Below are 13,343 nucleotides of genomic sequence, written 5' to 3'. Positions count from 1 at the left end.
AATCTTTTATTAATAAAAAAGTAAGAAATGTGTTTGTAGTATTAATATGGGAAGGTTTCCCATTTGATGAAACTAGGCACGCACGGTGGTCTCGGTTAATTTTTTAGCGTTTTGTTGATTCACAATTGGAGGTTTATGTTTTTTTGGTTTGATTTTTCCCTTGATCTTCTGACTTGTGTAGACAGTGTCGTTTGTAGCGTTCCTTTCTATTTATCATTCACGCTATTTTTTTCTTATATTGTTTAGATGTGAATATCTTATAGCTTTTTAAGTCAGTATCTAATTAGCACATTGCTAATTTCTACTTCTCATCTTGAACTTGAAAATGACCGTCGGACGGTCGAAACGTCGTTCTCTTTTAGCATTAACTGTTATAGTGAAATCCATTTCGAAAAATTTGTCGATCCAATACATTGTTGCAAGTTTTTTTTCATGTTTTGCCCAAATATTACACAATGTTGAAATACAGTATTGTATGATTGTCATAGATTTCATTGTCAGGTTTACAAAGCAATGTGTTGACTATTTCTATGAATATTAACTTCAATAAAATAGTTGAAACGTCAAATTTATAACAGTCGTAAACACATTATTTATATTCAATACAAATCGTCAAAAACAACTATTCAAGACCGGGGGCAGCTCTAGAGAACACTATTTCTAGTACATGGTGAAAAGGTGGAGGTCAATGGCCGACCTCGATCTTTTTCCCCTGTCCGATTTTCTCTGGCAATAACGCATAAAATAAGCTACTGAGTATCCAAGATGCATGCCGCTCTAACAAACGAAGAAGTTAAAGAAGTAAAACACAAAAATCCCTCTTGTAAAAGACATGCAAGCAAGGGCGCACAAACCTTATGCAATATCTAATTAACATTATTCGCTTTTTGTTTCTTTTCTGCAGTTACCAATTTAACGACGTGTAATTACTGTATAGGCCACAATGATAACTATTGTACTAGATACCAGACAAGCCAACTTTGCACCCTACATGCAAATTCTCTTGGTAAAACCCACTGTGCCTCGGTGGCTGGTGAATATCGGGATCGTTATGGATATGGAGGGAGTTTGTTTTATCGAGGATGCATGGACTGTGCAGGTAAGAGTAGACGACGGCCTTTATACATAGGTAGCTGTAAAAGTATTTGACACCTTCAGCAGGTATGATGTTTCTTGTAAATTCATCGTTTAACAGAAGAAACCGTATTTTTTCTATACTAACCGCCCTGGGAACTTACTTAATTTTAGGCCCATGAGGGTGGGTGCTTATTATTTTCCCAACATTTTCAGCAAGCGTAGAAAAGTCTAGAGAATAACAAATTTATTTCGCTTTAACAGGACAAAACAAAGTCCAAACGCTAACATAAACGAGCCATAAAAAATCTAAACGTTCATTGACTATCCTATCTTAAATCAATTTTGGAACACAAATGACGCTCCTTTTACTTGACCCTGGGTAGTACAGAGACTTTATTCGCTGTGAGAGGGTGGGGTGGGCGCTTATTAAGTTTTTGGACTTTCAGGGTGGGCGCTTATTAACTTTTTGAGCTTTCAGGGTGGGCGCTTATTGGAAGGTGGGCGGTTAATCGAATAAAAACGGTATCAGTAGATAAAAGTAACCCCAATTACCTAACCATAATTACTAAAACCTGGCCTTTATTACTGATTGCTATTTCACTTAACTTATTTTAAGCGCGTATCAGTTTTTATCTTTGAGGAAACCTTTTCGGAAAAAGATTGCTTTCTAAAAGAAAATCTTGTCAAAAATCCTATTTAGCTCGACACTTAGTTTTTCTTTTTCTTTTGTTCACGATGCTGGATCCCCTGGCACCTTATCCGAGCTTAAAATTAGGACCCAGTTGTTCAAAGCCCTATTAAACTAGGCCTGGGTTAACGTGAACTTAGATATATTTGGAGCTTTAGTAATAATCAACAAAGATTTTTCGGAGACATTTTTCGCCTTTAGTCTTCAGTTCCAGTTTTCATTGCTATTAGCTAAATATTAGCTTTTAAGGATATCTTTAACAAGCAAGATGAAAACCTCGGTTAACAATTAACCGGCGATTAACATTAATAGGCTTTTTTGAATTATTGTTGCTTAATTATCTCCGAAAAATGCGTGGCTACCCCCACTTTTCTTTTTGGATTCCAATAGCCCTTGCTAAAATCTGCTTTTTACGCATAGTCATAAACCGGTTCTCGCGGTTCCCGAGCTTAAAGGCGAGATGTTCGCAAAGCGAGTGAATACAAACGAATGACCGCATGTAGCAAGGTCACATGCACATTACCCCAAAACTTAGATAGGGGATTCAATTCATTGCAATGTGGTAGCCCCATCCCTAGCCTGCCACACTTGTCACGCACTTGAGGCAAATACGTAATACAAGATATTCCTAAAACAGATGGCAATCTATCTATACCGAAAAATACTGTGAGAAAAACATAAAAATTCTATTTACCAGCAAATATTTTCTATATTTTCCGTGTAATGAAACATAACTAATTTAACTTTTCTGTTTCTATCTTCCAGATAAAAGAAGAGCGTGTTTTGCTCTTGGTGGCTATCTAAGAGTCTACCGTGGGTGGATTTTGCTAAAGTGCAGTATTGAATGCTGCACTAACAACAACTGCAACTTTGATGTCCCTAGCCTGTCGAATGCAATAACTGTCTTCAGACCAAATGGTAATAAACCTTAACTTTACGTCTGTTTATGAATGCGTCTCGGTAAAAAAAGCTTTGCGAAATGTTACGTTGTCCGTGGTGTTTAAGTGCGAAGACAAAACGTCTAAATTAACTTTGTTTAACGAGGGTGACACTTAACAGTCTGACGACTGACAAACCTGTGGCCCTCGGATTCCAGATCGAATTGGAATTTGGAAATGTTGGTTTTTGTGGAGGGAGGAAAACCGGAGAACCCGGAGAAAACCCCTCGGAGCAAGGACGAGAACCAACAACAAACTCAACCCACACATGACGTCGAGTCCGGGAATCGAACCCGAGCCACAATGTGCATTGCAAAAACATTGAACGTGAAAAAATTAAAATTGGTTTGCTTCACACTAGCTGAAGAATTGACCCATTTTCGTGCGATTTGTTTTTTGAATTATTGTGCACGTTTGGAGGGGACGGGAGGGGGGGGGGGGGGGTGTTGATACAATAAAGGTTGGAGAATACCGGTACTTAACCTCAAATGTTGTCTTCTGATGTTCAATAACTGCGATAAAGTCACATGATGCGGGAACTAGACTACTCACCATATTGGATTTAACATCTTTAATTCCATTAGAACTTAAAATTAACCGTCAAACTTGATACTAAAATCAAAGTCGTTAATAACAGTAAACAGAAGTGCTCTTGACTGAAATTCTCCTGATCTCTAATTGCATTCGTTGCTTGTGGATTACTTGGTTAAAATAATCGTTAACTATAATGAGCATTTTTTGGCAGTTAATGGTCCGAGAGTGTGCCAAAGCTGTCTCGAGAATAATGCAGACACATGCACGTTGAATCAAAACGACGAATTCTGCGGACGTTACAGTAATTTTGGCAAAACTCACTGTGGTGCGGCGAAGGTTAAAGCTAAGGACGACTTGAATGGGAATGTAACTGTAAGATTTATTCGTGGATGCATTGACTGCTCTGGTGAGTTAATCATTTTAGTGACATAGATTAACGCTGATGGCATTTTTCATGTTCAACCTATTTAGATCGGGTTGGAGTTGGGCGGGTTGGGGGGGGGGGAGGGGCTGGGGTCGGATTCTGCCCGTTTCGACTGTTAAGTTGAAAAACCTGTTTAATATTGAAAGGGGAAGTATCATGCAAGTTTGCTGTCATTTTAAAACCCAGAAATGTTTGTCTGTCAGCAGAAACAAAGATATAATTGTCAAGTTTGTTATGAATTATCTCCCCAGTGCAATAAATTAAAACTGTCGATCAGTGCTTTTGGCCAGAGAAAGAGTTAGCCGGTATGGATTGAAATTTGTAAAAAGGCTAGGCTAATGCTTTTCAAGTTCTCGCATTTTTGTTTCCAAAATGCGCTTGAACAGATCACGAGTTGTTCCTTTCTCGTCATCTTAGAATTATTTGGCAGCTGATTGAAGGTCTTATTTCATCATTTTAAACAACCCATATCAAAACCCCCATGATACTTCCCCTTTAAGCAAACGCCAGGCGAGGTAAAGTGTTTGTATGAGAAATAGTTGTCGCGGCGAGTAGAACCACTCTCCCTTCGAAAAAGTGTCACTCTGCTAGGCAAGTCAAACGGCTAGCCTGGGGACCTTTGAGTTTCTCAGCGACATGAAACGAAATGAAGAAAAGATGGTTCGCCTTCTACCCAAAAGAGGTGAACTTTATTCGAAATAAACTAGCCCTTATGTCAGTTACAAACATTATACTCGTATGATATAATAAATTAAGGATTCCTGTCTTCCTGTTCGTAACTCAATAATGCGTGAGGCTTACAAACCAAGGTAGCAGCCAGGGCGAAGCCAAATTTGTTTGGGTATAAATCAATTAATCAATCAATTAATTAATTAATTTTAAGTAATTAAATTAATTAATTGATAATTAATTATCAAGGGGTTAATTAATTAATTAATTAATTAGCCGATATATCCTTGTTTCTTGTTTTAATAAATCAACATCTGAGTACCTCTGCTCGCTTTTGGCCCTAAAGATATATGCATCGCTGGAGGGTACATCCAAAGGAAGTTATCCCAATTTAAAAATTGTTTTTGAAAATGGCAGTTACTAAATAATTTATTTTTATTTTTAATTAATTGTCTTAGATGAAAGTGCTGCTTGTGGAATAATCGCTGGATCACTTAAATATCGGAGACGGTGGACATTGTTGGAATGTGAAATCGAGTGCTGCAATGGAAGCAATTGTAACGATGGAGGTAAAATATATATTACACTGCAAAAGATATATACATATACATATATTACATGTAAACATAAACAGGGACTGGTACATTGAAATTAAAACCTTTCTGAAGCTTTCACTCTTATCACTCTTATCTTTGTGAGGAGAAATAAATCGGTCTTTGAATTACACAAACAGATATGATCAAAGACCTCGGGGAGGTCTTAACCCACGATCCTGTTCAACCATTTTTCTTTCGACTAGTGTGGATGGCCTCTTTCACTTTCGTCTACTGTAAACAGAACCTCCTAACATAACCGTGTTTCCTCGTTTTCTGTCTTCTTTCTCAGTGACAAGGAGCTCAGCTCTCTTCTTTTCTGGTGACGAAGACCTTGTGACAAGAGCGAGAGCTTCATAATTCATCATTTTAATTTGCTAGCCTGGAGAAGTGAATTGTCACAAAGAATATGAATATTTCGAAGACAAGAATCAATTTATTTGGACCGAGCAAGGAGTAGTTATGGCGGAGAGCAAGTTACAGAACGATTGCATGCTTTTGCTTTGTTTACCTTGTGTGTTTCTTTACTTAACGTCATACCGGAAGTAAAAAAAGGGTTATGTTTTACCGAGGGAAACCTGGTGGTCTGGGATAGGTGACCGACACGTGAAATACAGAAGCGTCTTCTCTTCCACGACGGACGCTTAACTATTTAGTTTAATATGCCACTGTTTGCGTACTATCATGGTAGGACAAGTTTTCAAAGTTTCCAATTTTCCTGGTTCAATGGCTTATTTGTTCATGTGGTATCTGTTACATTTCCCATTTCCCCACTTTTGACTGCTTCAGGTTTACTTTGAGGTTTTGTTACTTTTATTATTAAAACATCATGAAAAACTTACAAGAGAAGGTACCCGAGATGCATGTGGCTGTAACAAAAGCTTTGCTGCAAAAACAAAAAACAGAACACCGAAAAAAGTAGAAAACGATAAGCCCCTTGGAAAAGAGCTGCCAGCAGATGATTAGAAACCTTAAGCAACACCTAATTAACATTTTTCGCTTTCTTTTCCTTTTCCCCAGCTGCCAATTTAACAAAGTGTAATAGCTGTGTACGTCAAGGTGGAAACGTTTGCTCTGGGAATCAGAAAGGACAAATTTGTACCCTAGATCCAGATTCACTTGGTACGACTGCCTGTGCCTCTGCGGTTGGTTATTTTCGGGATCGGCGGGGAAATGAACAACCGGGGTTTTTTCGAGGATGCATGGATTGTGCGGGTAAGATTAGACGACTTCATGCATAAAAAAAAGCTGTAAAACGTATTTTGACACCTTTGGGATGCATAATGTTTCTTTTTAATTCATTCTTCAAAGGAAAACATTGTTGAAATGTAACATCAATAACTCACAGCGTTGTTACTATCACATACTCCACCACCCTGATTGCTAATCCATGCCTTTAAACAGTCTAAAACTTGTTTTGTTCGGTTTGAGACAAAGTCTTGCCCAGAAAACTGGTTTAGCTCGACACAATTCTCGTCCCCGTGGGCACATTATCCCGGTTTTTTCCATCCCATGACAAAATTCTCTCTTAGTCCTTTGAGCCCCCAGTGGGGCTTAGGGCCGCAGCAATGACTTCTTTCCACTTGTCCCTGTTCCTAGCGGTTGCCTGCGCCTCTGTCCATGATAAGCTCATCTCCTTTAGCTCATGTTCAACTGTCTTCCTCCAGGTGGTCTTGGGCCTTCTCCTCTTTCTCTTGCCTGCTGGTGTCCACCTAAGGGCAACCTTGGGTATCCTCTCTGGTGACATACGTAAGACATGCCCCAGCCATCTGAGCCGGCGTTTCTTTATTTCTTGCTCCATACTTGTACACCCGGTCTTCTGATACAAGTCGTTGTTAGATAACGTTGCTGCTTGAGTTTCTGTTTTTCTTTTCCTGTGTATGTCGTTTGTGTTTGTGTGTGTGTGATTTTGAATTGTTTTAATATATATTTTTTGTATGTTTGCTTTTGTTTTTTGCCCTGCATAGCTTAAGCGGTAAGCCTCTTTACAGCCCTAAATCTATCATGTTACTTTTTGCGTTTTGGCTTTTAAAGTTTTGTGTTTTGTTTGATTTTTCTTTTGTTTTTAGCCCTAACACCTAAACTTCAACGCTTTGAATCTTGAAATTTTCATCTATATATATATTTTTGGAAGTTTGCCTTTGTTTTTTGACATAGCTCTTAAACGATAGGCTTCTTTGCAGCCCTAAATTGCGTTTGGCTTTTCAAGTTTTATCTAGTTTTATTTGATTGATTTTTCTTTTTTAGCCCTTGCTCCTAAACTTCGACGCTTTGAATCTTGACATTTTCCTCTTTTAACAACCAATGTCTCAATGCATTATTTTAATATTTCAGCTCTAAGTAAGAGGGATGCGTGCTTTACTCTTGGTGGCTTTTTCAAAGGGGATGTTCAAAGTCCTGGAGTTTCTCTACTCCGATGTGAGCTCGAGTGTTGTAGTGGCAGCTACTGTAACAATCAAGTACCAAGACTGTTACCAGATTCAGTTACTGTGTTTACCCCAACAGGTAAGAAAAGGAAAACAAACAAACAAACAAACAACCACAAAATCTCAACACTGGCTGCTTCACAATGGTTGGCCACGTGGCTGGGTCCACTTCTAACTTTGTGTGGTTGTTACGACCTTTTCAGTTTTCATAATTAACAATTATTCCACTCGCGCTTGTTGGATTAGAGATGGAACATAGCCAATTCCCATCTGGCTATAATCATCCCATATCTAACAAAAGCGAGCGAAAAGTTCTTAAAATGTACCAGTAAGGATTGCTAGATCTCACTAGTTACGTTTTTCATAAAATATCAGAAGACGGTTTTATTACCGTTTTTTTTTCTCGGGTATGGTAGAATGGTATCCCTTCAAGTTTAAGACTTTCTGACCGACACGGGTAAACTTGTCGTACCAAGAATTTGAAAAATATGAAATATTCGGAAGCCTCAATTTTTTTTTCAACACCACCAAATTATAAGCGCTATTCCGAAATATCTGTTGTATTAATTATAACATGTAACAGCCCTAGCCTGGAGGCTGTTTCTTTGTTCTTTCACAATGTTCGTGCCTGGGACTTAAGTAAAAAAAATATGATCTTCAGATGTCAAATTACAAGTACTATGATTTTATTAAAGAAAACCGCCACTCTTGAAATAAATTAACGTTAAATTGTTGAAAAAGAATCTAATCTCAAATTTCGTTGGAAAACATGGAAATCATATCTCTGTGTCGAACAAAACAAAATTTGTCTATCGCCTATTTTTCATTTTAAATTTCCCGGGCGCCGCCATGTTGGATTTCATGACGTCATACGGTTGGTCAGTCGTTTCACACAAAATAACTTCTGTTTGTTCTTCTGCTTACTGATAATGGCGGCAACCATATGGCGCCATGAAATCCAAAATGGCGCTCCAGGGAAATTTAAAATCGAAAATAGGCGATAATCATATCTAATTTTAGCACACTTGAATGTCACTTCTACTTTTTAAACTAAAATTTGGAATTTCGACACTATTTCCGACAATTTACCGCGCCGTCAATTTCTTGTTGGAGTGAAGGTTCCCTTTAATTCAGTAAAAAAAAAGGCCGCTAAACATTAATCCTAAGTTTTTCGTGAAAAACGTCGTTAAAGGCTTATTAAATATGAAGCAGCAAACTTTGATATTAATCATATTTTAGATGTTAGCTATGTTAGGTCTGGTTTTGACGCCGTAAATTTCCTGCACCGCATTGTTGAGTGGTTTGCCATAGATAAAAAAAAAAAAAAAAAAATGAGAATTTCAGTGGATTCCACGGGGTGGCTCTTCCATTCACTGTTTCCAGGTCGAATTGGAATTTGGAAATATTGGTTTTTGTGGAGGGGGAAAAACCGGAGAAGTCGGAGAAAAACCCTCACAGCAAGGACGAGAACCAACAAAAAACTCAACCCACGTATGACGCCGAGACCGGGAATCGAACCCGGGCCACATTGGTGGGAGGCGAGTGCTCTCACCACGGCACCATCCCTGCCCCTCACGATACAGGGTCTGAAATCAATATTTGGTAAGGCAGTTGGAAAAAAAAATTAACTGAAAAATCTTCCAGGTAAAAAAGAGCGAGCTGCATAATAAGATATTGGAGCGAAGGACTGTTATTCGTACGCTGTGTTTTTTCAAGATTGATGTGTTTTGTTAGCTTGCTAGCGAAAATAAAAATGTTTGAAGAGTCTTGATCGACACAATGTACACCGTTAAAGATCAGCCTGAGCCTTCCCTTCAAGGGTCGCACATGAGAGTAAAATTTCACTGAATTAAGCATTCACTTCTGAACAAAAAATTACTGTCCAAAGGCGAGCTTCATTCTGTCTGATACAGCGCCTGAATTGGGTCTAAGTACGGTAACAATAAAGTGTGCAGGTCACCGAGTCCACAAAACAGCCGCGATCCAAATGACGTTACAACAGCCCACAATAACATACGTACGGCCGACGCTAAAATAAGAGAGCTTATGGCTTGCTAAAAAGTGCAATCCTGTTTTTTGAAGCCGGTTAGATTAAAATGTGACAATTCCTATCTTGTGAACATAGTGGGACATGTTTATCCTTCAATAATACTCCTCTTGCCCTTCAATTCTAACCAACAGTTACTGACCCATCAACGTGTAATGTTTGCGTGGAGAATGACGTCACAAGCTGCTCTACAAATCAGGAAATCCAAGTTTGTGCTACGAATCCGTTTTCACTTGGTACTACTCACTGTGGTTCCGCGGTAGGAAAATACCGGGACAGAAGAGGAAATGTTGTGGATGGTTTCTTTCGGGGATGCATCAACTGCGTGGGTAGGTGATTAATTTTTCAATAGTTTGACGCTTGTGTTATGAATGAAGTTTCTGTGATTAACGCCGACTTCCGGTTACGTTTGAATGAAGAGATGACTTCTTCAGATCAAAGGAAATGAATACAAATTAAGGGGAAGAAATTCCAATTGTGCGAAATTAACACTATAAGTAAGGCAATCTTAGTAATGTCAGGGTCGATGCTTGCAACTGGGTTAACAAAACAACATCACACTATTTTTCTGACTTAAAGCCCCATTTCAACAGCACAACATGTTTGATTAAACCAGGTTTAACAATATGAAATGGGTAACAGAAAGCTGAACCATTGGCTTTGACATAGGATTCAAGTAAACTTTCACTTATACTTTCATTTGTGCTAAATCTGTAGTCGACAAAAATCCGAAAGCAGCTTTTATGAAGGAAACAATTTTAAACTGTTTTTAACTAAACAGCTTTTAAACGTGTTTAAGCCTTGGTGTGAATGGAGCATTAAACTATTCAATTAGCTCAATCGCGCTTGGGGGAAAAGGTTCAAAAAATCTACGAGGAGAACAGTGGCAATATATAAGGCCTCTAATAAATAAGCCTTTATGGCTTCCTTGTAAACTGGCGATTACACGTCAAGCAATGACCTAAAATGGAACGGGTATTTTATTTATTTATTTTTTTTTTCGTCAAAAATTAACGGTACCATAACACTCTTCAACGGGACCGTGATCAGATAAATCCGACGTTTCGGAATATTTTAGTGCCTCCATTTTTTTGTGAAACCAACTATAGCACTTAAACAAAGAAACTCCACTCATTAATTAACCATTAAAGTTGAACACGCAATACTACAAATTTACATCTGATCACAGTTTTTTTCCTTTTTGGGTGGTAATCAATCAATTTTGGCTCTTCTAATTGTTCCAGACAAAATGGCAGCTTGTGCGGCCTTAGGTGGCTTTCGTAAAAAGCTTGACAAATGGACCCAGCTGGAGTGTGAAATCGAGTGCTGCACTGAAGACAACTGTAACACTCAGATACCCTGCCTAGATTAAGGTAAGTTACACATTTTTTTTCTTATGCTGGTTGGCTACGTAAACATGTGTGCTGCCTTATAAATTTTTTGAGGTGTTAAATTAACTCCTTGCTAAAAGAAATAATTTGTTTCAGTCGTTATAGACAATGCAACGTATTGATGGTTTGCATGTGACGTCATGGCGGCCATGTTGGTGAACTGCAGACAAGCGTAATATAAGATATAAGAATAGTCCATTAAGGTTTTCACTTTGAGAGTTTAAAGTGTGAGTTTAATTACTAAACCATTTTACGATTTACTTAAAGTTTCAATTTTTTTGGAGACTGCTCGCCGCTGTGTGTCTGTATACTGTTTGAATACACGATTTACCATTGTAATGCTGAAACTTTTTAAAAGTAAATCGCAAAATGATTTAGTAAGCTTATTGATTCACAAAACCTCATCAGCTTTGGACTCTCAAAGCAATAACCTTTATCTTTGACTGACTGTTCTTATTTTCTACGTTTGACCGCGGTTTGGTAATATGCATTCTATATAATAAGCATTATTGACATACTTAAAGTGCCCCTGGGACGAAAATTTCATTTTCCATGTTTTTGCATTTTCGTGTAGAATATGACCTTCTTACTCATGTCACCAAATTTCAATCCTTTACGGCGATTGCAAGTATTTTTTTTTTAGCATTTTTATTCGAGATTTCACGGCCGCCATTACTTGGCCTTGTTCCGGAAGTTAAGGCTCAAATTACAGGAAGTGACGTCATTGGCTCAACACGAAAAATTCCACATGGCTAATTTTCATATAGATTCTACTTCAACTTCATAAACTGTATTCTGCTGTTGCGAACTAAATAACAGCAGAATACAGTTTATGAAGTAGAATCCATATGAAAATTAGCCATGTGGAATTTTTCATGTTGAGCCAATGACGTCACTTCCTGTAATTTGTGCCTTAACTTCCGGAACAAGGCCAAGTAATGGCGGCCGTGAAATCTCGAAAAAAAATGCTAAAAAAAATAGTTCCAATCGCCGTAAAGGATTGAAATTTGGTGACATGAGTAAGAAGGTCATATTCTACACGAAAATGCAAAAACATGGAAAATGAAATTTTCGTCCCAGGGGCACTTTAAGAACAAAAATGAGCGATATTAAGAGTGAACGACGTTTCGATGACTCCATGTCATCATTATCAAGTTTGAAATACATGGTAAAATTAATTATATATATAGCAACAAAAGTGTGAAAATATTTAGGGAATAAATAAGGGAGTTGAAGTATTCAATTGTTATGTAAAGAGTTTGGCGCGAAGTGAATCCGATTCCGTGTTAAGTTTTGGTTTTATTTTCCTGATAAACAGCACCTCGGATTCAGTTCGCGCCAAAGTCACGAAATAAGGAAGTAAAACTGTAAATATAACGATGATTTTCCAGTTAAGTAGTTTGTCTACCTGAGTTTTTAACCATATTTCATCCCGGCATACATTTTCATCCTGTTGTTAAAGTCTTCCCGTGCAGAACACATTTGACTCCCGAATCATATGCATACTTATAAGCAAACGATCACTAAACACGGGGAGATAAAACTCATTAATTTCGTCTAGGGACTAGAGCATCCAAGTCAACTTGCCCTTAAAGATAAACATTGACTTTTTATTTGCTTTCATGATTTTTTGTCTTGGCATTTATTTTTTTTACTTGTTTGGTCATAGTTAATTGAGGGACTGGTTAGGAAACCTTGCCATGAAAACAATGGCCCTGCTATTTATGTTGGAAGGGCCGCGAGCCTGCACAATCCTTTGTTTTAACGTTCACACCACAGTTGAATATCTTAACAAAACGTTTCGATTGGTCAGTTGCTCCAACACATTCCAAATTCTATTGTTGTTTGTGAAGGGTCAATACCAAAAAGGCAAACAAAAACATACAACAACGACGTTTGTCAGGTTTCATAACCATTGCCTTTAATTAACTATGGTTTGGTTGATTATGTTTGTAGCTTCAACAAAGCATTTTGGCCCGGGGTTTGGGTAATTTGACCAGCTGACGGAAGTTTTCTCTCTACAGGTACAAGTACGGTAGCCTTACAGAAGGATCACCTTCCCATATTTAACCAGTGCTGGTCTTTGTTACCGCTTTTGTTAGCATCGTTTTAAGTTTTTCGCTGACGATTTAGCTTAGGGCATAAAAATGTCAATACACCATGCGTGTTTTCAAAAATCAGATGATGATGATATATGCAATAAAGGGTCACTTACCTGGAAAACTGAATCAGCGGGCAATTTTTGAATACTCTCGTAAGGGAAAGTTGCAAATAAACAGCACAATATATTGAGGTTGTTAATTAGTCAAAATAAACAGTACATATAGAAAAGTATTTTTGTCGTTTCTTTTTTGAACTATTATATAAACTAAATTCGATTTTGAGACGGCAATACGACTTTATATTGACGGCTAGTTGGGAGAAAATATATTCCGTATTGGGCGGAGTCGCGAAGCGACGGAGCCCAATACGGAATATATTTTCTCCCAACGCCGTCAATATAAAGTCGTATTGCTGTCTCGAAATCGAATTTAGTTTTTTATCGCGAAACTGACA

At 37.9% G+C, this 13,343-nt stretch overlaps 1 protein-coding gene across 3 annotated transcripts in view; it reads left to right on the top strand.

Moving 5' to 3' along the window:
* LOC146459553 (uncharacterized) overlaps nucleotides 1-13,111 on the top strand; it is a 29,554-nt gene extending 16,443 nt beyond the window's left edge. The window contains exons 13-21 of one of the 3 annotated variants that reach the window (XM_085089455.1): nucleotides 905-1,099; nucleotides 2,531-2,683; nucleotides 3,449-3,643; nucleotides 4,789-4,899; nucleotides 5,944-6,138; nucleotides 7,258-7,428; nucleotides 9,531-9,725; nucleotides 10,641-10,769; nucleotides 12,812-13,111. In XM_085089455.1, coding sequence (XP_084945581.1) covers nucleotides 905-1,099; nucleotides 2,531-2,683; nucleotides 3,449-3,643; nucleotides 4,789-4,899; nucleotides 5,944-6,138; nucleotides 7,258-7,428; nucleotides 9,531-9,725; nucleotides 10,641-10,768 — 1,343 coding nt within the window. In that variant the 3' untranslated portion in view covers nucleotide 10,769; nucleotides 12,812-13,111. Of the gene's footprint in view, nucleotides 1-904; nucleotides 1,100-2,530; nucleotides 2,684-3,448; nucleotides 3,644-4,788; nucleotides 4,900-5,943; nucleotides 6,139-7,257; nucleotides 7,505-9,530; nucleotides 9,726-10,640; nucleotides 10,770-12,811 lie in introns of those variants that run through there. The other 2 variants (XM_085089457.1, XM_085089456.1) reach the window with 2 other exon arrangements.
* The last annotated feature ends 232 nt before the right edge of the window (nucleotides 13,112-13,343 follow it).

Source organism: Pavona decussata, unplaced genomic scaffold (assembly GCF_977016875.1).
Source record: "Pavona decussata unplaced genomic scaffold, jaPavDecu1.1 SCAFFOLD_219, whole genome shotgun sequence".
In the NCBI taxonomy this organism is placed as follows: domain Eukaryota; kingdom Metazoa; phylum Cnidaria; class Anthozoa; order Scleractinia; family Agariciidae; genus Pavona; species Pavona decussata.
The sequence above is the reverse complement of the archived record's forward strand: the minus strand, read 5'-3'. Positions and strand labels throughout refer to the sequence as shown.